Here is a 24,155-nt window from a genome sequence, read left to right on the forward strand (position 1 = left end):
TTTGGGTTCATAGCAGAAGTGAAAAAAAAAGCCTAGATGAAATACTGAGTTCATTGTTAATTGGTTTTTTTACTTGCAAACCAATTGGAAGCCTATTTTGGCATTAAGCAGCATATAAATAAACAGATCAATAAATAACTTCAATAAGTTCTCCCTGCCAAGTTAACATTACTCAAATACTCAAAATCAGTGTTACAACTCCTGTGTCAAGACAAAGTCAACCTGGCACTGCATGACTCCCTAGAGTGGAATTTACTTCTGTGTTCAGTGGATCTCAGCAGTGCTCTGTTATGTCTCCTTCTCTTTTTTTCTTTTGTAAACATGGGAATGAACTTCAGGTTTGTTTGTTTTTTGTTTGTTTGTTTGTTTGTTTGTTTTATATAAAAAATGGAAAAAATATACTCCGGTGTTCTTGAAGTGGTATAGCCACAAAAATGAGCATTAATAATCATTATAATCATTATAATAATTTTATTATTTATACTCTGCCCAACTGGCTGGGTTTTCCCAGCCACTCTGTATCATTTGTGATATAGGCAGAATCCTAAGTTATTTTCCCTAATCTATTTTGAGGTCTCTTACCTGTTTGAGACCCCAGTTACTTTAGGCATTTGGTAATTTTCCTTGCCCACTGATATTTGGCAAAGGACCCCTGATAACTTCACTATTTCCATGTAATCTTAAAAAAAAAAAAGAAAAGCAAGAAAAACAATAAGGATAGATTGCATCAGTGATAAGCATTGGCCTATTCCACAAGCAGTATGCAACACACCCTTGTAGACATTATGAGTGTAGAAAGGAACATCTAAAAGAATACTTTTCTGAAATTATCAAACCAGGATACAGCAGCAACATGCCAACATCTTAGTTACTACCCTGCTTGTTGCCACCCGCATTGTCCTCCAGCATTGTCAGGCTCCAAGAAATAAACTTCTATATTATAGGAATTCTCTTAGGGACAAGATTGCCTTGCCCTGTGTGCGCTGAAGAAGCTCATGCTGAACCCTGCTGGATGGATTACAATTAAAATGGAAAAGCCAGCTGCTGGACCAAGATATATTTGAACAATAGATCGCAAAGAATCGGGAGTCAAAAGTTTGACTTGGCCTTGTTCCTAAACGCATCGCATATACGCCTAAAGGAGTCCGCATGAGGTAATCTGTCAACAATATGCAGCTATTGATCTTGCTGATAGAAACTGAACTGAATCGAACCAGCTGTGAGGTTCAGGCTCTTCTGACAACTGAATGGGTGGGGCTAGTACTTGCCCCGCCCACTCGACCGTCCTCCCCCCTCTTCCTGTTTTCTGTTCTCTGGCGCAGGCGCGATGCGGCCCTTTAAACGTGCGCAAGGAGTTCCGGCAACCACATTCCCCTGCTGGTTGAATCCTTCCGCCTTGGCCCTGAGGGACTTTTTCTTCTGCTTTCTTTTGCTTCTGGAGCTCCCGACGTAACTCAACGCACTTAGCTGAGCCGTTTGGATGGGGGTTCCTGCACGAGATAGGTCATTTTAGAGGCGCGCGGCGACATTTGGGGGAGGCTCCTTTCGTACCTGAGGAGAGTGGCGGAGGGAGACGCTTTGTTGTTGATGGCACAGCCTCAGCGGAGGGTATTGAGAAAGTCCAAGATGGCGGCGGCTGCCAGGCCGAGGGGACTCGGCAGGCCCTGAGTCCGGGAAGGGAGGGCTGTGAGAGCGGCACTGGGCCCGGAGAGGCACCAGGGAGACCCCGGAGAGGAGGCGGGAGCAAGGCTAAGGGGAGCGGCGACCCCGGGGAACCGCTACGGCCGAGCGGCCTAGTTAACCCTCTTCAGTCAGGCCTGCGGCTCAAGTGAGGGGGAGGGGCCGGGTATGGCCCCCTGAGGGGCCCCGGGAGGGAGGAGCGGGCGGGGGGCATGGAGTCCCGGGAGGAGCTGGGGGAGCAGACCGAGGCGGGAGACCAAGGCCCGGGAGACTGGGCGCCTCGCGAGGAGAAAGGGGAGCGAGGGGTGCGGGGTTCGAGGGCGGAGAGAGGCCCTTCAGGCGAGAGTTGGGAGCACGGGGATTGTGGGGAGCGTGGTGCCAGGTCCGAGAAGGCCGAGCGGGCTGCCAAGGGGGAGCGAGGGGCTCCCAGGGGCGACAAGGCTGAGCAAGGGGATGGGGGTCCCCGGGGAGATCGAGCTCTTCGGGCTCCCAGAGGGGCGGACCAGGCGGACCGGGGGCTGTGGGGGGCAGAGCAAGGCGAGTGGGTGGAGCGTGGCCCGGCCTGGGCAGGGGAAGCCGAACCCCCGTTGCCCCCGGAGGATTTCTTGCCGCCACCCGAGTGTCCCGTCTTTGAGCCCAGTTGGGCTGAATTCAGCGACCCACTAGGTTACATTGCGAAAATCCGGCCCATCGCAGAGAAGAGCGGCATCTGCAAGATCCGCCCTCCTGCCGTAAGTATGGAATACAGTGGGCAAGGGGACACGAGTTGGGGGGCGCCTGTGGATTTCGGAGTAGCCCGTGCCTGCCAGTGGGCATACCGAATTTGGAACAGCAGGTTCTTGGTGTGCGACAGACAGGTGCTTAGAGCAGCTGAGTGCCGTTGGGGCTGGTATCCGCCAGTGAGCAAGTGGAGTAGATTGAGTGGGAATTGTATTGGGGTGCTCCCCTTTCAGTGGGTGAGAGAGTTCAATTTCAAGAAGCACCAGTGACAGAGCTTGGGTGTGGATAACATGACTTTAAGGATGTATGGGGCTGTTGTAACTCCTGAAAGGAACTATTGAGAGCTGTCATAAGGATGTAGGGGGCTGTTGCAACTCCTGAAAGGAATTATTGAGAGCTGTCATAGTTATGGAAAGAGTAGAGTGTGATGTGGAAGATGTATGGCCTTGGTGGGTTTGAAATATTTGGGTTCTTCCAGCAAGTCATAGCAGTGAGAGCCAACCCAGTGCCCACCAGAGGTTGTTGAACTCCAGTTCCCATCAGCACCAACCAGAGTGGCCTAAGATCAAGGATGATTGGAGTTGTAGTCCAACAATATCTGGAGATCACCACATTAGGTGTTTTTAGTCTTTGGGATGCTTGTCTTGGCATGATAATACGAATGGATACGTAGCATCTGTGGATGCTAGAGGCAGTGATGCCCAGCATGCTGTTTGGGAGCTGAGCCATCTGCATTCACATTGGAGCATCACTTGTGACATAATCAGTGAATGGATGCTGAGTAGATGAGCAAGTTGATGGAGTGATTGGCTTTGTTTGGAAGAATGTTGATTCTCGGTCTTCATAATATTTGTATCAACCTCTGTCATATTTTTGTGGGCTTGGAAGAGGCCTCAGTTTCTGATTTGAGTTGTCAAGATGTGGTGAAATGTGTGTTTTGATGTAGAGCTTGTTCTTTTGCAAAGTTGTAGAAGTTGTAGATTGGGTTATCTTCTGCTTCTATTACTTCATGATTATTTCTACATTCTGATGTCTCATGAATTTCTTAGTTTTTCCCTTGCTGGGCCTCAGCTGTAAACTGCACTACAGCTAACAGTTTCATTCAACAGTGATGAAGTTAAGCTTATATGATTGATTTGCATGTATGTTATTTAGTTCTTTCCCTGTTGTATTATTTTGATGCAGGGGAACTGGTCATAGCCTAAAGATTTCAAAACCCAAAACAGAAAGCATTTCTGTAATGTCCAAATGACATAAACTTTGTCTAAGAAGCAGTAGAGGGAAAGGCTAGTAAGTATTATTAGAGCAATGCTGCTTTTCTAGCAGAGATTGTATCAAACGAGGCATTGCATAGAGTTTTGATTCTTCTGTGGGACCAGAAGAGATGGTGAAATGGAATTCAGGTAGGTGTGTCTAGAGGAGGGGGCCCATCTGTTTTAGCATTTCTTGCCCTCTGGTCCCACTTAAGCTATTGAAACAACTCCACCCACCCTTCTTTCTCTTCTTCACTGAGAAACTATTGTGGTTTTTAGTCAGTGTACCAACGTCTGTCCAGTGAAAAGCGTTTTTGTGAAGGTAAAATGGAACATTTTGAACAAGTGGTTTGTTCCACATTTGTTTCTAGAGAGCTATATGCTGTAGTTGAAACTAGTCAGTGTCCTCCATATCGACTGTTTCTGCTGTAGTCAAGCTTGATGTAGGATGGGAACCTGGACAATGTGAGTCTGGACAATGATGTGAGTCTGGACAATGGTGCCTAAGAGTTGTCTTGTTAGCATGTTTGGTTTTCCCCTTCCATTTTTAGGTTTTGGAATTTTAAGAGGCATTACTATTTGATATCTTTGTCATGATTTTGTGTGTGTGCTAACATTTAGTAGAATGTATGGCATTGTAGATCTGCTTTATTCCTTAAGCAAGCATTTTACTAGAAATCAGCAACGTGATAAAATGCCTTGCAACTGAGAAAACAGGAATTTTCCAACTTAGCCTGTCTCTTAAGTTTGTTTTTTTAGTTGAGTTATACTGTTAGAAACCAATAAAATACTATTCTTTGCTGCCACAAGTCCAAGAAATAGCACATATTTATATGAATCATATCGGAAGGGGGGGACACACAAATCCTGGTGGCTGTTTAAGCTGATCGAAATTAAAATGTGTAACCATCAATTTGACCCACTTTTGTTAGGAGACCTGGAATCTCTCTGTCTCTGTCTCCCCCCCCCCCTCTCTCTCACACACACACTCCTTCACAGGCCTTCCCTTGTCTTTATGTCTGGCATTTGATGACCATAAGCAGTTGCCCCACCCTTGAAGTGCCTGTGTATCAGCATCAGCATAGTTCAGTTCCTGTATGTCCAGTGCCTTGGGGAAGAATATTGCTAATGGGTGAAAGAGATACTGATGATGTCCTGTGCTTCTATCTGTATAAATGGTCAAGATGAAGACATACACATGCGCACCACTTTACACTGCCTAATGCATTCATGCTTCACTAGGAGGCATCCATGTGGAAAGCTAGGCCTCTTTCAAGTGTCAGCTGTGTCTCTGCTTGATCTCTCTTGTGTATGGGGGGCTGTTTTGTTGTTACATCAAGGGTATTCCCCCTTCTGCCAAAGTTTTCCTGTTTTTAATCTAACTAACATGCTTAAGCAGTCTAAGCTTAAAATCAAATGGGATCCTGTGAGACTACTTTCTGAGCTTCAAGGCACATAGATATTTAGCTTAATCCTTGCTCATGGTGGTGTGTTGTGAGCAAAAGTACTGGAATCTCTTGCTGTTTAGATTTAAAAGATTTACATGTGTGCACAAAGAGCATTGGGATCCTAACCACACCATCTTTCCCTCTCATTCTCAGGACTGGCAGCCTCCCTTTGCTGTGGAAGTGGATAACTTCCGGTTTACCCCACGAATACAGAGGCTCAATGAACTAGAGGTGAGTCTTGCAAGTGTAGAGACAGAGAACTGTAAGGTTCCTTGCACATTTTTGATAGAATGAATAGGCTAGCTAATACAGATGCCGTGCCTTCTTGTTTTTTGGTACTGGAAAAGGTTATCAGGAGAAGCCTTTAATCAATTGCAGCAAAATTAATATAATTCGAGAAATATGAGAGCATCCTGGAGGATAATGAGAAATTGTGGGATTTCTAGGTTTAATGGCTGTCAGATTTGTATGTAGTATATTTATTTGTATTGTAGTAATTGTTTTACAATGTATTTTAAGGGTTTCCCCACATCTTCATTGCTTTAATTAGAGTATCTCTGATTCTCTGCTCTTGTTCTTTCTTCTCTTGTACTTTTCAAACAATTTATGTGCATAAGGTACTGGCAAGATGGTACAATCCTATACATGTCTACTCAGAAGAAAGCTCCATTGAATTCAGCGAGTCTTTCTCCCACTTCAATGTGTATAGGATTGCAGCTTGAATTGTACTTGATGAAATAAGTGAACATTCTGAGACTGCAATCCTAAATGCACTTGTTAAGCCCTGTTGGAGGAGTTAAGGTGTGAGATGGTGACCTAGCACTCTAGCTTCCTTTTTGGAGTGAAGTAGTCAAAGTTTAAAGTCTTAGCTATGTAGATGAGAAAAGTTGAAATATTACTATAGTGCACATGTCTAAGCCGAGTTCAATGAGTGTGTCTGCTATCTACAAAACTGATTTCATCATGGCATCATGAAAATATGTTAGAGGTCAGTAATTGGTGATTGAAAGATTCCATGATTAGTCGGAAACTAATGTAAGTCATTGATAAGAGAAAAGCTGACTGCAGTTTGTCATGTCCCTATTGCCAGGCACAGACCAGAGTGAAGCTGAACTATTTAGACCAGATTGCAAAGTTTTGGGAAATCCAAGGTTCTGCACTGAAAATCCCCAATGTAGAGAGGCGAATCCTTGACTTGTACAGCCTCAGCAAAGTAAGTTGGAAACTAAATTCCTCCATTGAAAATAAGCTATTCCTTAAAAACAGAGATGGGAGATAATATGTAAAGTTTAAAAGGGATGGTAGAATGGATGGATTTCATTACTGGTTTGGTGAAGGGACTGCCAGGGCTCAGCCTTGGGTTGCTGTGGATCGATTTGGAGACAGGGATAGGAAAAACCAAGTATGATACTGGAATATGCATTCCTTTTGTGTGATGATTGTGTGAAATTAGCCAAGCTTGGGAGGAATAGTATTTCTCAATATTTTTGTATTCCAGATTGTGATGGAGGAAGGTGGATATGAAGCCATCTGCAAGGATCGGCGGTGGGCACGAGTGGCTCAACGCCTTTCCTATCCATCGGGGAAGAACATTGGATCCCTTCTTCGCTCCCACTATGAGCGCATAATCTACCCTTATGAAATGTACCAGTCCGGTGCCAACCTGGTGGTGAGTAGCAGATCTCTTTACAACAGTGTTCCGCAACTTCTTAAAACCTCATTGTGCTTGCCATTTCCTTCTTATTTTAGATGCTTATAGGAAAGATTAGAACCTCCTGAATGCATTCCCCTTGGGAACTATTCTGTTCTGGAAAAGGATTTTTTTGTAGGCAGCAAGGCAGAGACTTGAGCTGCACAAAGATGTCATGTGCTCCCTGGTGTTAGTCTCTTGCTCTTGTGAGAGAGCTGGATCAGGCACTTGTTATCTGATCCCTAGTGATGTGGTCACTGTAGTCATGAGGTCTGTTTGGTGCTAATTCTACTCTCCCCCAGCAGTGCAATACCCATCCATTTGACAACGAAGAGAAAGACAAGGAGTATAAGCCACACAGCATCCCATTGCGCCAATCGGTTCAGCCATCTAAGTTCAACAGCTATGGGCGTCGGGCCAAGCGTCTGCAGCAGGAGGTGAGTATAAGACACACCTTCAGCCCTAATTACAATTTTTGTTCTGGGTTGGGCCAGTCACTAACTCCCAGGGCTGTTACACACATGCATCTCCCTGACTCTGCAGAAAGCCTTGTTTCTTCCTAGACCTGCTGGGGTGCATCCCTCCCACATAAAGAAGTCTTGTCCTCACAGGTCTTAAAGACTGGAAATGTTTGTCTTTGGCTCTTCTGGGACAAAGCATTGCTTTTGGAAGGAACAAGCTCAGTGATTTTAAATTACTATGGCAGAAGAGAAGGGAATGGTGATAAGACCAAGTAGATGAGAGTTTACAAACGTGGGTGTTCTTTTCTATAGAAGGGATATTGCCTCACTTTTGTGTGTGCGTGCTTCATCTTTATGAGCTAACAATGTAGGTTTAAGCCTTAGTCAGCTGTGAACCACTAAAGGTTTATTGGAATGTAGTTTTGGGTTGTTTTTTAAAAAAAAGTTTTGTTTTTTGTTGGTTGGTTGGTTTTAAAAAAGCAAAAGCTGACTATTCTTGTATAGTACAGTATGTGTAAATGTTGAATCTAGTTGTTTAGAGCATGTTCAGGGGACAGGTGTGTTTATGCATTTTTATTAATTAAAATACAGAAGCTGCTTTGCAGCAGCTTCTTTGAAAGTGGCATGCAATAAAATAACTAAAATATGATAAAGATTCAATAAAAGAACAGCAGACACCATGTCATTAAGAGTTGGATAAAAATATGCTGGTTTGTGGAGTGTGTATTATTCCAAGATGAAGGCCTGCTTAAAGAGGCCGTCTTTCAGTAGAGGAAAGGGGTAGAGCAGACTCACAAGAGAGAGCATTCCAGAGTATGGGTGCTGCAACTTGAGGGAGCCCTGTCCTGCATAGCCACTTGCTATCCTTTTGTCCAGAGGTAGGGAAAACTCATAGGTGAAAAACCATATTACCCCAGTGGGAAGTTGTCAGCTGCATTCCAGTAGCGGGGGGGGGGGCACCAGCCCCAAAAGTGGATGGAGCCAGACCACACAGTCATATTCACACACACTCACACGCAAAGCTATTTCCCATGGAAACAGAGACATATGTTTAATTCTTAATAAATCTGCTCTATTTTCACCATTTCTTGTTTGTTTTTAAAAGTGTAAAAAAAAAGTTCTTCAAAACCCTTTATCCTGACTGCAAAAGGCACACAAAAAACAAAAAATACCCTATAATACCAGCAGAAGAATGCAGATAACCTCAATGCATCGTTGAACTTCAAGCCCTGCTTTGCAGCTATTCAAAGCCTCATTTCATTCATTCAGTTGCAATATGTACAGATGCTTTTTGCATATTTGCCAGGAACACAAGACTACCTCTTGGCTGATCTTCTTACAAAGAAAGGATCTGTATTTGCACACTTTGCACAACACCAAAGCAGTCTTCCCTCTCAGCCATTCCCTGCTGAACAGCTGATGGGTGGGATTGGAACTGGCGAGCCTGAAGGAGTTCCGCTGAGTTCTGTATCTGTTTCAGAAGTTGGCAGTTCCCCATCCCTACTTTAGGCAGTGGTGGAACATGGAGCAAGACCTTTCTGCCATATCTCAGCGGGTGAGCAGGATCATGAAGAGCAAACGACATTTTGGATGACCTTGTCCCAAACTTTTAAGAACTTCTCTCAGAGTTGGCAGGGACATGAGTCTTGTGGTTAACAGTGTGCAGTTGGAGCGTAGCCTCATATTTTGTTTTCAGTTATAAAATGAAAGACACAACCGATAATAGTAAAGGGGTTGGGAGTTGCTCATCTTTAGGAGCATGGAAATTTATTGGGGTATGTCTCGCAAACAAGGTTAGATCTTTGGCATGAATTAATCTGAAATAACCATGGTCTTCATCATGAATATGGATTAGAATCCCCACTTTGTCTGTTTACAGTGAAAGGATAGCTCAAAATCCACATTTTCCTACTCTCAAAACTCTGAAAGAACTAGGGTGACAGCATGGTTTAAAGGTGTGAATGGCTAGCTAATCTACATTAAGGTGCCTTGGGTGTCTATAGAGGATGAGGGGTGGTGGTAAGAATTAAAATTTCAGGATTATTTCTCCCTTCCCACGTTTTAAGCTTTGCTGTGTTGCTGAATAGTTCCCCTCTTGATTCCCCATCAGTAAAATGAGCCAAAAAATAGTTGTTGTTTTCTTCCCCTTTTCTTCTTGCCCCTTCCCCCACCATGACTACCCTGAAATTCTTGAGGAATTCCAGGAGAGAGTAAAGCCTAACCAGTTTTAGCTCCATTGTAGCAGATGGCTTTCAATTGTAAGGCACCTTAATTCCTTTCATTTCTAGATGTTCAAGAAAAAGAAGTCATAGACCAGGCAGCCATCTCCTTCATTACAATCCAGTACTACTCCCTTCATTAAAATTCCTGCAGCCCTGTTGTTGATCCCTACTCCCCACTCATTTTGTCGCCCTCCTACAGGAATCCGAATCGTGCCTTGAGCCTCCCAGCGCCCCAGCTCTGTTACCTGAGCGAGCGCCTCAAGCATGGGTACAGTTCCTGTTCTGTCCATCTCTCCTGCCTCTCTTTTACTCTTCCTTATCCTGCTTCATGGCTGGAAGTCCATAGACCACATAAAATGGAAAATATGGCCTAAGGAGACTAAATCTCCCATAATACACTCTTGACTTTTGTTTATGTTGCAGTATGGCATGTTTCACATCAGGGATGTATGTAATCAAGAATTCTGTTGCACAATGTGAGGTTCTGCCCCAGGAGCTCAGTCACAGCTTAGCACTATCCTTGCATTATCCAGTTCTTCCTATGCAACAGTTCTTCTCCCCAGTCTATCTTCTACTGTTGCTTTCCTTTGCTGCTGCTTTCTTCGAGTGTTTGTGACACCGTTTAAGGCTGGTAACCTTATATAGTTATCCCCTTTCTAATTACACCTTCCTTGCAGCCAGAGCCAACAGAGGAAGACATTGAGAAGAATCCAGAACTGAAGAAACTGCAGATTTATGGTGCTGGGCCTAAAATGCTCGGTTTGGGGCTTGTGGCGAAGGACAAGAATATGCGCAAGAAAGGTGGGAATTGTGAGCTAGCCCTGCATTTGAAAAGCCGGAGGCAGAGTCGACCCTCTCCATTCCTAAGGTTTTTTCTCCCCAAATATAGACAAGGAGATGCCTGAGTGCCCTCCAACAGTGATAGTGAAAGAGGAGGCCCCTGTTCCAGAGACTAAGCTGGAGCCCACATCACCCCGACGCTATGCAAACATGAAGGAGGAGCTGAGGCACAGTCCAGAACCTTGCACCAAGATGACAATGCGCCTGCGTCGCAACCACAACACTCAGTTTGTAAGTGGAATCTTCTGTGTTCCTACTCATTAGTCAGGTGCCCTCCATTTGCCCCTCTATATCCTGCCTTTCCATTAAGTATCCTTTGTTGGCGGAGGAGGGCATCTAGAGCGGGTTACCTCCTCTCTCTTGTTCAAGGTCTCAGGATCTCATTTTCCTCTTTATCAGTGATGGAATGGATCAAGAGTGACTAATAGATGCTGGTTGCAGGGAGATGTGACCTCAGTCACACTTTGCCTGCTTGTATTTAATAGCTGAATCACCGTCCTGTACTTTCCTTTGGAACATGCAGTGATGGCTGCTGTCAAAGAAACACCATTGATGGGGTTTAGCAGACACATGTTCTTGATTCTTATATGAGTGCTTAGGGTTTGCTCTATTTTCTTCCAGATTGAGTCTTTTGTTTGTCGTATCTGTGCACGGGGAGATGAGGATGACAAGCTCTTGTTATGTGATGGCTGTGATGACAACTACCACATCTTCTGCCTATTGCCCCCCTTACCTGAAATTCCAAAAGGCGTCTGGAGGTGTCCTAAGTGTGTCATGGCGGTAAGGGGTCCCTTTCTGCCTCTTGACAGCAGGCTCAGTGGAACATTTTTTGCATGTCTAGATGTGAAGATGCCTGATCTAAATGGATCTGTTTTTGATTAAAAAATAATTATGAATCTACTGCTAACCTGATCATCATTGATAATTTGGTGGGAGGGGGCAGTGGCCATGTCTGAATCCTTTTACTTATTTTTTTCTGTCTTTGTTCTTCCATAGGAATGCAAACGCCCCCCAGAGGCTTTTGGGTTTGAGCAGGCCACTCGAGAGTACACACTACAGAGCTTTGGCGAGATGGCAGATTCTTTCAAGGCAGACTATTTCAATATGCCTGTACATGTGAGTCACAGTACCCTCACTGTAGGCTAGGCCATGGGCTAGTAGGACCCAACTTATTTCTGGGAAGATTGTGGAATATGCTGGGTGCTGGAAGGAAGGAACACAGCATCCTGTTCTTTTGCAGATTCCGCCATGCAGTTTCTAGTGTTTTGAGTTTAAAAATGTGGGGTCTGTATTCTTGACTTCTTCCTCTGCTTCTTTTCCCAGATGGTGCCAACAGAGCTGGTGGAAAAGGAGTTCTGGCGCTTAGTAAACAGCATTGAAGAAGATGTAACAGTGGAGTATGGGGCTGATATCCATTCCAAGGAATTTGGAAGTGGCTTCCCCATCAATGATGGCAAAAGGCAGCTCTCTCCAGAGGAAGCGGTGTGTACCCTATTGAAGGCAGACGTCCTCTTGCCTACATATCTTAAGCCCCTCACCCTTTGTAACTTGAGGCTTACATTGTACTACTAGCCTTACCCTCTTTCTTAGCTCTCTACATGTGATTGCAGGAGTATGCAGCTAGCGGTTGGAACCTCAATGTGATGCCAGTGCTGAAGCAATCAGTGCTATGCCACATAAATGCAGATATTTCGGGCATGAAGGTTCCATGGCTCTACGTGGGCATGGTGTTCTCTGCTTTCTGCTGGCACATCGAGGATCATTGGAGTTACTCTATTAACTACCTCCACTGGTAAGACATCTGGGGTGGGGAGGGGAGGGGCCATGGAGGCTGGATTTGTTGTCGAGTGCAAGGCTTCTCTAAAGGCAGCCCAAGTTGGAAGTAAGAAAGTCATTATTACAAAGAGTAAAAATTTAAAAATCACAAATAAGGCCGAAAGAATATTTTATTTTATTTTTATTAAATCTAATTAGAAAGACAGATGAAAGAGAAAACAGTGAACACAAGTCTGCTTTCATGGCACTTTGCATAGAATTTAGAGCACCCTAGAAAGAATTCTGCTATAATGGAGCTCACATTATATAGTCTTTAAATAATAAGCCTTTAAGATAAGCAGTGCAGTGAGCACGCTTTCTTTTGTTACTCTGTCAGTTTTCCTCTCTTTTTCTGACTTCCTTCACTACCACCTGTTTTTGAACCTTGATGTGAACCAGTTTGGGAGACAAAATTTGTCTGAAATAAAATTTGCCTCTTTCTATACACTTCAGTAACCATATGTCTTGAGGGGACATTTTGAGGCTGCGAATCAGTGGATGCTCAGGCTGCCTTCTCCCATATTTTAGGGATAGCTGAAAGCAGCACTTACTGACTCAATTTCTTTTTCAGGGGTGAGCCCAAAACCTGGTATGGGGTCCCATCATTTGCTGCTGAACATCTGGAAGATGTAATGAAGAAGCTGACCCCAGAACTGTTTGAGAGTCAACCAGACTTGTTGCACCAGTTGGTGACGCTCATGAACCCCAACACACTCATGGCTCATGGGGTCCCAGTGAGTAATCTCTCTGTCTAAGTAGCATGTATGTGTGTCTCCCTTGCACTGCCCTGTTCTCATTGCTTCCCCCTGTATGCTTCTGCAGGTTGTCCGAACCAACCAGTGTGCTGGAGAGTTTGTCATCACCTTCCCTAGAGCCTACCACAGTGGTTTCAACCAGGGCTATAACTTTGCTGAAGCAGTAAACTTCTGTACTGCTGACTGGGTGAGTCATATTTCTGCATTTTTAGAATATTTTTCTTGTAAGAAAGAGAGTGGTGGGCTACCAAAGCAGGACTTCAGGGTGATGAACGTGGGTTGCAGTTTATGAGTGTGGAGTATGTAAGGTTCACCTGACAATCCTGGGAGCCAGAGACCCTCAGTTGTATTGACGAATGGACTTCTTTCTTTTTCTTCTTAGTTGCCAGCTGGTCGCCAGTGCATTGAGCACTACCGCCGCCTCCGTCGATATTGTGTGTTCTCACATGAGGAGCTTATCTGTAAGATGGCTGCTTGCCCTGAGAAGCTGGACCTGAACTTGGCAGCTGCTGTGCACAAAGAGATGTTTATTCTGGTGCAAGAGGAGCGCAAATTGCGCAAGGCTCTTCTTGACAAGGTGCAGGGAAATATGATGGGTATATGATGCAGGGGCAGGGAACAATTGTATGATAGCTGTGGATGCCTGAGCAGTTGATCATTGTTTCTTCCCACCCCAGGGTATCACGGAGGCAGAGCGGGAGGCCTTTGAGCTGCTCCCAGATGATGAGCGCCAATGTGACAAGTGCAAGACAACATGCTTCTTGTCAGCACTAGCTTGCTATGATTGTCCAGATTGTCTTGTCTGCCTCTACCACATCAATGACCTCTGCAAGTGCCCCAGCAGCAAGCAGTACCTCAGGTGGGCAGAAAGAAGTAGACTGCTTTGTTTGTTCATTTAAATGCATTTATAAACAAATTTAGACTTCTAAAAAGCTCTAAGCAGTGCGTAACAAAAAAACAAAACAAAAAATTACATAAAAGTTTTGAAACATCAGTTTAAAAGCACATGAAAAGAAGAAATCAGGTAATTTAACCAGCCAGAGCAAAAATACATGTAAATGCAAGACATGTAAATGAGTTATTTTGAACAAGTTCTTTGTCTCCACCCCTTATTTGTATTTGTTTCCCTACATCTGGCTGACTGGCCCTTTCAGTGCTGAAGGCCTGAACTAGGTGATTTGAGTATTATAGCATTGGAAACATGTGGCACTGCTTTTTTAAAAAAAGCAGCTAAGATCTTAAGACTGTTTTCTTGGTGTCACTTTAGAGGAGAGGTGCTGAGTTGGACACAGGGAAATGTATGGTTTATGACTCCTGAAGTGTTACTAGGCTCAGCTTCTGTATAGGTGAAATCGTCATGACTGTCACACTTCATTCAGAAACAAAATTAACATAAGCAGCCATCTGTCTAGCACACAAAATTGGCAACAGTCACAACTGTTCTAGGAGTGATGTGTTTACCCCAGTGGTCCACACGGCAGCATCTTGGTACCCTGACTCAGATGTTGGGGTTGGGAGACACCATGGGGAAAAGGGGTAGGTGGGCTTGGGAAACTTGTTAATAACATTGCAAGATAATGGCACATCTGTGCCTGCCTGACATTTCAGGCTTGCATGTGGAAGTTTGGAGGATACCTTATTACTATGTTAAGAGTGCTCTGAAGTGCTCCTATGAACCTATTGTCTGTAAAAAGGCTGCAGAATAGGAATGCTGAAGGTTTCACTTTTTCAGAGATGCTAACTTGGAAGTGATAAGCAGTAGCCATTAGTAATAATAATAATTTATTATAATAATAATTTATTATTTATACCCCACCCATCTGGCTGAGTTTCCCCAGCCACTCTAGTAACTACAACACAATGAAAGTGATAGGAAGATTGACACTAAAATAAATTGTAGGTGCATTCAAAGTCTTAAAAAGATGGTGTGTTGCTTTGTGAGAGGAGGAAATAATAGTTTCAGTACAGGTTGTTAGGTGTGATTTGAGGGTTGATGAATGGACTTTTGTGGGCTTTGCTCTGATTTTGAGATCAGACTGATCCCTTCTTTTTACTCCTCCATTCAGGTATCGTTACACTCTGGATGAGCTCCCAGCCATGTTACACAAGCTGAAGGTTCGAGCTGAGTGCTTTGACATGTGGGCCAACAAGGTTCGAATTGCTTTGGAAGTCGAAGACGGACGCAAAAGAAGTAAGTGACCTTGGGCTTCTTATTTCATAAGGCACTGGTGTCTTCTAACGAATAAGGTTAATCTCTATGGTCTCAGTGGGGAAGTGTGCAATTATCCCCCAAGGCCCTGCATACAGGCTGAGGTATGATGTGAGCAGAAAGTATGCACCCTTGCTGTAAGCATTAGGGCTTCCTTTTGTAAAGCAGAATGTGAGAAAAGCAGTGACAAGTGGGACACGGTAGTAGGAACTGAAGCATAAAATTCAGAATGAGAGTGATGGAGCTGGGAATCAGGTAATGTGTCACCCACTGATTGAGAGACAAGAATCCCACAATCGTTGGAAAGCTTTTGGCAACTCGTGGGCTTTTTTCTGACCTGGGTTTCTGAGGTTGATAGCAGGTGGTGTAGCTGAAGAGGTGTAATTGGCTCTGAACTTCATGGAGTGTGTCTGCTCTTGCAGCCTTGGAGGAATTGCGTGCCCTAGAGTCCGAGGCACGTGAGAGGAAGTTCCCTGAGAATGAGCTCCTTCATCGACTCAAAAGCTGCTTGAGTGAAGCAGAGAAGTGTGTCTCAGAGGCCCTGGGTCTGATAAGCAGCCAAGAAACTGGGTGAGTGAAGACTGCAGATAATGAGTTTTATATACAACAATATAAAGTGTGGATGGCATAGTCTTGCATCCAGCTTTATATGTCCATTGGGCTGAGGCAGTCCGTTTTCCAGAGTGCCTCTTCTTCAGGGATACTCTTCTTTGTTTTAATCGTACTGTATTAGTGAGGGGGCTGTTTTCTTCAGTAGTTTTCTGTGGGATCAAGTTTTGTTGTGTTTCTCTCTTTATAGCTGCTAAGTGCATTCTGTCCTTTTTCCTGCTTGCTCTTACAGGGAACCATCAGTCCATATGACAGTGGAAGAATTACGTGTTTTCCTAGAGCAAATGAGCAACTTGCCTTGTGTCATGCACCAAATCAAAGAAGTCCAGGTGGGATAATTGGTGGTGTATTGTGGCCCCCTGCCTCAACTGGAGATATATTGTGCTCCGCTGGAAACACTGATGACTGGTGTTGCTTTCTAGGTGAAACATTGAGTGACTGTAAAGGAATCTGTCTGACTTGATGATATGTATCATATTCTAGGGTGTGTTGGAGAAGGTGGAAGCTTTCCAAGCTGAGGTTCAGGAAGCTCTACAGGATCTCCCAGGCAACTCCCCAGAGCTGCACAGACTGCTGGCTCAGGGAACATGCCTAGGGGTGGAGGTGCCAGAGATGGAACTACTGGAGAGACAGGTGCAACAGGCTGTCTGGCTGGAGGAGGTCAAGCAGACTCTGCGTTCACCCCAAGATAAAGTCACTCTATCTGTTATGAGAGCACTCATCACCTCTGGTTGTGGGGTTGCACCTAGCCTTGCTGTGGACAAAGCCATGGCTGAACTACAGGAGTTACTCACTATTGCCCAGCGTTGGGAGGAAAAAGCCCAGATGTGCCTGGAGGCCAGGTGAGGTTTAAGCACCATTGTTGACAGGGAAGTGTTCAGATGCCTGAGTATTCACAGCTCTTGTTGGGAGGGTTCACCTCAACAGAACTTAGTTATGCCCATGAAAATCCTTGTCTGATGACTTCCCTCCCCATCACTTGCAGGCAGAAGCACCCACCAGCTACACTAGAGGCCATCATCAAAGAGGCAGAGAACATCCCAGTGCACCTGCCCAATATCCTGTCACTCAAGGAGGCTCTTTCTAAGGCACAGGCTTGGATTGCTGATGTTGAGGAGATCCAGGTGTGCTGTAGCCCTGAGGATTTGGGTAACTTTGCTGTAAAGGCCTCAGAATCACACAGTAACCTCTTCAATATGTACTATAACCTCTTTACAGAATGGGGATCATTATCCTTGCCTGGATGACCTGGAGGGGCTTGTAGCTGTGGGTAGGGATTTGCCGGTGCGTCTGGAGGAACTGCGTCACTTAGAAGTGCAAGTGGCTACTGCACATTCCTGGCGGGAAAAGGCTTCCAAAACCTTCCTCAAAAAGAATTCCTGTTACACGTTACTTGAGGTTAGTGGTGGCATTGTGCATGTGAGATGGGTGGATGCCATTCTAGGGCCTGACCTCTTGAATCAAAGGCTTCTTCCCTCGCCTCTTTCTCCCAGGTGCTGTGCCCATGTGCTGATGCCGACTCGGACAGTGTCAAACGCACCAAGTGGCAGCGGGAGAAGGAACCAGGCCTATACAAATCTGATACAGAAAGCCTGGGCCTCTCAGCACAAGACCTCAGGGACCCTGGCTCCGTTGTGAGTGGCTGGCTTGAGAGGGCTGTTTGTATTACAAATGGGATCTGGGGCCTTTTCTCCTATGAGAGGTGTTGGTTCTGAACTAGCCCCAGGTTGGCAGGATTGTTTCTCATACCTTCACCTGCAATGGTGATGGATTTGATTTGATCTAATATTTCTGAGCTCAAAGCAGCTCACAATCATCACAATAGCATTAAAAAACAACAGACATTGCAATCACTATACTATCAAACACAGTAACACATGAATAAAGCAAACAACAAATTCATCAAAATGATTGATACAATTCAATAAAATCTTAGCAATGCTTATACAATTCAATAAAATCATAGCAATGCTTTAGATATTGCTGAGGTCCATATTTAAAATTTAATGATTCTGAAAGCAAGTAGGACTGCATTGCTATTGAAATGTAAAAATTGATATGGTGGACTTGTGCTTTTGTAGATGAGTACTGAAGAATCTGGGAAATGGGTAGCATGTCTGGATTTCTGCTAATAACTTGCTTTAGTTCAGGTATGGGGTAGCTGTAACCTTCCAGCTCCTATAAATGCCCAACCAGATAGTGCAGCAACATCTGGAGGACCACAGATTTCCCATCACTAATCTAGTAGTACCTTGTTTGGAGAAGGGGAAATTAGGTTCTAGTGAGGAGAATGGGATTTTGCTTAAGTTTTTACTTCTGTGTAATCATGACTATGTAACCTTGTGCCAGCAGATCTTGGCCTTCAAAGAAGGCGAGCAGAAGGAGAAAGCGGGGATCCTACGCCTACGTCAGTCAAATGCCCAGAAGCCTGTGCCATCAACGCACAGTCCTCCTGGGGGCCAGTACTGTGTATGTTCCCAGCCTCCAAGCCCTGCTATGCTGCAGTGTGAACTGTGTCAGGACTGGTTCCACACTACCTGTGTGGCTTGGCCCCGCCTTGGCAACCCCCGCCCCTCCCCTGCATGGTGGGAATGGGAAGCAAAATTCCTCTGCCCACTCTGCCAGCGCTCTCGCCGGCCCCGCCTGGAGACGATCCTGGCTCTGCTTGTAGCCCTACAAAAGCTTCCTGTGCGACTGCCTGAGGGAGAAGCTCTACAGTGCTTGACAGAGCGAGCCATTACATGGCAGGACCGTGCCCGCCAGCTCCTAGCCTCCTCAGATGTAGCAGCTGCCTTGGAGCGTCTGGCGGGGCTGCGGCAGCGACTGGTTGGAGATTCGGCCAAGGAGGCAGGTGCTCTCAAAGAGAGCAGCTGTAATGAACAGACCAAGGTAAGTGAGTACAGGGGGAGATGGGTTGGTTTTTAGTGCTAACTAGTCAAGTCTGGATTGGGAGCGTAAGTGTGGTGCATGTATTTGTCTTTCATATAGGTGTGTTTGCTTTCCAGTGGCAGAATGTTCTTATTTTGTAGAAAGGTCAGCTTAGCAATAACAATAAAAAGTAAATGTATAGATTTTCTGTCCAAATAGGTATCTAAATGAGACTGATGGTTATAATCCACATGTTCCATTGTAGAAAGAGCAGTGAAATCTTCATACAGTTGTGCAGTCAGTGGATGGTGGGTGTTCATCCTTCCAGCCTTTGCAATAAGGAACTTCCTTTGTTGTACATTTGTTAGTGCCCACGCCTACTGGCAGAATTCTGAATACACTTTACTGTATTTGGGGCCTTCGAAGAATTTGGTAATTTTGGCTTAAAAAAATGTAAATTACAAAAAGATACTGTAGGGAGGGAGATAAGGAGGAACAATAATCTTTCTTTTTTACAAAAAGAAGTGCTGGAACCATTAATATGCAACAGAATGGAACCACTTGGAAAAATACAATTCTTTTCCAGCTTCTGAATCTTAAATCTTTTCATCTGTTCTGGAAACCAAATAATTATTTGATTCAGATCAATACGTGAAATTCATCTCCCACCCCTATTGCTTGGCCTTCATCTCCCTTGACACACTGCTATAATAACAGGAGAAGCCACTGCTGCCAGAACTTTCCTGCATCTAGCCCTTATACACCCCTGCCTGCCCACTTCCTGTTATTAATGCGCAGTTGTCCTATCGCCAGACACTGTGTTATTTTGCCCCACGTCCATCACCCATTGGTTCTTCAGGCCACTGTCTAGTTTGTCCCACTTGGTTTTAGCCACCCTCTTTCTGGACCACCACCTCCAGCATTCCTCTCTCTCTCCCTCACTTAGTATGCAGCACCTCTCCTTAAGCACTGGAAAGTTCATTCAGTGTCCATTTCTGCTTTTCTTGATTAGTCCCTTGCCTCAATTCCTAGTTTTCTCTGCATTTCTGCAAGCCTTTTTCTCCTGACGCTTTCTACAGGTCTCTCATTGTATTGCTTATTCTGCACCCCTCTTTCCATAACTGTTTCATGTCCTGGGACCTCCTCACAGTCCTCAAACTGTGTGTGAGATTTCAGCCTCACCCAAACCTACCACTTTCTTCCCTCAAAAGCTGGTTTGCCAACTGCTTTGTTCCTTAAACAGCTGAGCATTCCAATCCATCACACCAGTTTAGCCACTCTGTCTCTCAAAGGTTTGAACATGACAAAGTGTGATGTAATATATATCTTTTGAATTGCCTTGCCTTGACTACCATGATCTCAAGTGAATCTCTCTGCAGGGCTACATTAGTTCCTATGCAGAAACTGCATTTGTGACTTGGAATTCTATTTCATCACACATCTTCTTTTTCCTCAACCAGGTTTCCTTGGAGAACGGAGACTCCACAGCTCCAGAAAAGAATGGCTCCTGTGCCTCAGGTATTTCTCTAGTAAAGCCCTTATTTTGCCAGCTTCCCTACTTAGAATTTAGGAAGTTTGTAGTTGAGTGTTCCCCTTATTTTTAGGCACCTTTGGTGTCTGCCTGGTTTAACAATTATTTGGGGAAATTAGTCCTAGCCCTGTTGTGCAGCAGAGGATTCTAGCTGTTTCTTCTCCTCAGTTGCCTTTCTGCCCCTCTCACAGACCTGGAGACACTCTGCTCTTACCTGCCACGGCTGCAGGGCCCTGTACTGGAGGTGACAGATGCCATTCGCCTACCCCTGGAGGAGCTGCTAATGGAGGGAGATCTTCTGGAGGTGACGCTAGATGAGAGCCAGAGCATTTGGCGCCTGCTGCAGGCTGCTTCTGCTCCCCAGCTCGACAAATTCCACCAACTGCTAGATGTAAGCGACCATGCTTTCCCCTCCTCTGGGGGCATATTCTAATTATCAGAAATCCTGATCTGATTCCTTAGTTGTTGGGACTTCTTTCACTAGCCATGAATTCATTATGGCCTCCTGCATCACAGGAGTGTTGGAGGAGGACTCGTGGATGTGGCATTTGTCAGTGAATTAGGAATAGATTCATACCTCAAGGGACTCTTATCAAAGCTGGAGTCGCTCATGAACTGAGCAGCTGGTTGTTCTTTTTTTAAAAAAATGTTATATTTGTATCCTGCCTTTCAAAAAAAAAGGTGCTCAGCTAACAGCAATAAACAAAAATACAATGAAATGCCTTGGGGCACCTTTAAAAATGTCATATTTATTGTGTCTTTAAAGTGCTGCAACATTCTTTGTTTTCCTAACATGGCTTCTTTTATCCAACCCAACCTGCTCTCTAGCAGAGAGCAGATCTAGAATCCAGAAAAACTGAAGGCGGTTTATTAGAATAAGTGGTAGACTTCAGGTGTAGAATAAGTGTGCCTGTAGTTGCATTACCTGTGTGAAGGGGCCTGAGGAAGGGCTTATCATGCAGGTCAGTGCAGAGAGGTTGAGTCATAAGTTAACAGCATTGTAGAAGCAACTGATTACTATGTAGGTATTAGAATTACCTGCACAGGATTATCTTGAAATTAGCTTTGAATCCATCCTTTTTCTTTTTCTTCCTTTTTGCATTTTGCAGTAACTGCAGCAGTTGTGATATTCTCTGGAAGTCACACAGGGGCAGAATTGGAGCACCCTGGTCTTGCTCTATATGGCACCAAGGAAATCAACCCTGCCCATTGTTGTACTTTGTACATTTCTCACATTTTCCCAATATTGGGTTTCAGAATAGTTTGAATACTTTTGCAAAGCCTTGAGTGAGTTGGCTGCAGCAACTTCACAGGCACAGATGAGTGCCCACATGACAGATCTGTATCTGTGGTGTAGTTTTGCCATGAAAAAAAAATTGAAATTAAGCTAAAGCTTGCAGTAAAAGGTAAAGGGATCCCTGACCATTAGGTCCAGTCGTGGCCGACTCTGGGGTTGCGGCGCTCATCTCGCTTTATTGGCCAAGGGAGCCGGCGTCCAGCTTCCGGGTCATGTGGCCAGCATGACTAAGCCGCTTATGGCGAACCAGAGCAATGCACGGAAACACCATTAACCTTCCCACCGGAGCGGTACCTATTTATCTACTTGCACTTTGACGTGCTTTGAAACTGCTAGGTTGGCAGGAGCAGGGACCGAGCAACGGGAGCTCACCCCGTTGCGGAGATTCGAACCGCCAACCTTCTGATCGGCAAGTCCTAGGCTCTGTGGTTTAACCCACAGCGCCACCCACGTCCCTAAACTTGCAGTAGGCTAGGATATTACACTGTGTATCTGTAAGAGGCATAAACTACGTAATAACCCCACATAAGTATCAGAAAAACAGGATTTGTCAGCCCCTGCTTTCTTGTTTGTTCCTTTTAAGCTGGAGCAAGCAGAGCGGCGTGGCACCCGTGGAAGAGGCCGAGACTCTGAGCGAAGGCGGAAGCGGAAGACGGAGCGCGGCGACTACCCACCCTTGCCCAAGGAGGAATTAGAGCCAAAGAAGATCCGGGGGGCAGACCCAGCGCTGCCTCAGGGTGGGGCTCCCCCTGCAGCAGGCACAGATTGCAGCCACAATGGAGTTGGGGTAAATGTGGAATGGGGCATGTTCTGAGCTAGTAGTGGGGCACTCAGGGGTTTGGGGTTTGGTTTTTTTAAGTCAGGCGAATAGTTAATGTGTAGTAACTGTCTTCCTTTTTCCTAGCAGTTGTGACGGCTAGATGATGCCTGGATTTCCCCTTCCTGGACTATACTGCACTGCAAGGGACTCTGGCAGCCCCATGTCACCCTGTTGGTTTGACTAGCACTCTGCATGGGGGGGAGGCACCTAGTCCCAGAAGCTGGAGGCTACAATCTCCCCCACCCGGACTCAGCACTGGCCCTGCACCAGACTATTTTCAGATGATGTAATATTTCATTTTCTTCTTTTCCTCCTTTTGTATTGTTGATACCTCGGCAGGGGGAGGCATTGCAGGGGTCACCATGGGCACCAAATGCAGGACCCACCAGTTCCCTTTGGTGGAAGCAGCAGGGTACACCGTGTTGCTGTAAGGACTAGAGCCTTGCAGAGACCTGTTGTGGGTGGCGATAGCAGTGTGTGCTGGGAAAACCCCTAGCTCCTTGCTTCTGGCAGTAAAAGGAGTCAGGTGCCCTCTTAAGGGCAGTGCCCTGCTCCTCGTACCAGCATTCCCTAGATACAACAGGGGCAGCGCCTCCTGTTGCACAGAGGGGCAGCTCTCCCCAAACACCCTTATCTTCCTCCTGGTACCTGTTGGGTTTTATAGGAACTGGGGTAACCACTTTGTTCTTTAGGGTGGTGGACGGGGCAAGGAATCTTCCCGTTCCACTCCAGCCTCTACTCCACCCTGACCTTCCTACCCCAAATCATGGGCCCCATGCTGCCTCAGGCTCTGACACTAAAGTCCTTTTGTCTTTCTCTTTTTAGTGTTTTTCCTTTTTTCCAGCAGGGGAGGGTGGGCTGTTGAGGGTAGGGAGGGGTGTGTTATTTTATTGTATTATGATTTTTTTTATTATTATTAAACTTTGGAGGTTAATGAACTTACTTGGATTTTGGGGGTGAGCGCCACCTCATCCGTCAGGGGTGCTTTTAGCAGTTGTCATGTAAAATGTAGGCATGCACAGGTCTAGTGACTGCTCCTGTCTTGTAACTTCCTGCTATGTAGGAGGGTAGCTGTGGAGCACTGAGAAGCCCTGATTAGCTGCTTTCTCCTTTTGAAATTCTGAGTTCTGGCACCCTAGTTTTCAGTAAAAAATAGTGTGATGTAATTCTTCCAGGTGCCTAATAGTCACTGTAGAGCCAGAGTGGGGAACCTGCAGCCCAAGGGTAGCTGTCAGCCTAATCTCATACTGCTGGTGATGGTGGGGAACGTACCAGAAGAGGAGAAGGAGGGGGGTGGAAAATTCCACAATTGATCAGTTCAGTCCTGTGGCAAATGTAATCCGTCCCTTTCCATAGCAGTCCACTCTCTAGGGAGAAGTGGGTGACAGGAAAATAGAGAAAAAGCTTGCCCACTTTTGGCAGCAGCCTGGCCCATCATTGGCACATGGTTCCTGACAGAAAGTTTCCCATACTCTAGCTGTAGCAAGCCCTGCTCTCCCTCCAGTAGTGAATTGCACATCACCAAGAAAAGAGAAAGTCCTTTAGGCCAAACCTACATACGTTGCCAATAAGACACAAAGAAGGAATTTCAGGGGCAAATTGTTATGGCTCTGAAAATGAATATTTAAAACTTTTTTTAATACTTCAGAAGCCCTGCCACCCCCCAAAAAGCCCAGAGAAGTAGAAGGAGCAGTAGGTGACAGAAGGGTACTGAACAAAGACAGAAAGAGGTTAATAGATTTCTCTGTGTCAGATGATCTTTGAGACTTAACAGCGAGTGCACCTGAAAAGCTATGTTAAAGAGAGGTGAGAAAGGGTGATATTTCAGAACTCAATTGTCAAATAAAAAATTAACATCAGCTGGGCTGGGCTGCATGACACTTTAACCAAGGCATTTTTCCTCCAATATTAAATCATTGATATTTTGTGTAAAACAG

General features: G+C 45.2%; 1 protein-coding gene across 14 annotated transcripts; it reads left to right on the plus strand.

Moving 5' to 3' along the window:
• The first annotated feature begins 1,374 nt into the window (after nt 1-1,374).
• Nucleotides 1,375-23,156, plus strand: KDM5C (lysine demethylase 5C). Of its 14 annotated transcripts, none has more exons than XM_083592493.1 (28): nt 1,375-2,411; nt 5,255-5,332; nt 6,192-6,314; nt 6,600-6,770; nt 7,094-7,228; nt 9,674-9,742; nt 10,152-10,275; nt 10,364-10,545; nt 10,936-11,094; nt 11,311-11,430; nt 11,638-11,796; nt 11,925-12,106; nt 12,701-12,863; nt 12,952-13,071; nt 13,267-13,461; nt 13,562-13,743; nt 14,951-15,075; nt 15,516-15,663; nt 15,935-16,031; nt 16,186-16,544; nt 16,688-16,826; nt 16,921-17,100; nt 17,196-17,336; nt 18,052-18,591; nt 20,031-20,088; nt 20,293-20,492; nt 21,982-22,185; nt 22,303-23,156. In XM_083592493.1, exons 1-28 carry the CDS (start codon nt 1,893-1,895, stop codon nt 22,309-22,311), a joined length of 4,881 nt encoding a protein of 1,626 aa, XP_083448619.1. In that variant the 5' UTR covers nt 1,375-1,892; the 3' UTR covers nt 22,312-23,156. The 14 variants fall into 14 exon arrangements, with proteins under 14 accessions (XP_083448619.1, XP_083448626.1, XP_083448627.1 ...); XM_083592500.1 differs by having other exon boundaries at nt 22,306-23,156; XM_083592501.1 differs by having other exon boundaries at nt 7,097-7,228.
• The last annotated feature ends 999 nt before the right edge of the window (nt 23,157-24,155 follow it).

Source organism: Podarcis filfolensis, assembly GCF_964270895.1.
Source record: "Podarcis filfolensis genome assembly, chromosome: 17".
Lineage (NCBI taxonomy): Eukaryota > Metazoa > Chordata > Lepidosauria > Squamata > Lacertidae > Podarcis > Podarcis filfolensis.

Coding starts and splice junctions, on each gene's coding strand:
- KDM5C (XM_083592493.1), top strand. CDS start 1,893: ATGGAGTCCCGGGAGGAGCTGGGGGAGCAGACCGAGGCGGGAGACCAA. Junction 5,333..6,191: donor AGAGGCTCAATGAACTAGAG/GTGAGTCTTGCA, acceptor CCCTATTGCCAG/GCACAGACCAGAGTGAAGCT. Junction 10,546..10,935: donor GCAACCACAACACTCAGTTT/GTAAGTGGAATC, acceptor ATTTTCTTCCAG/ATTGAGTCTTTTGTTTGTCG.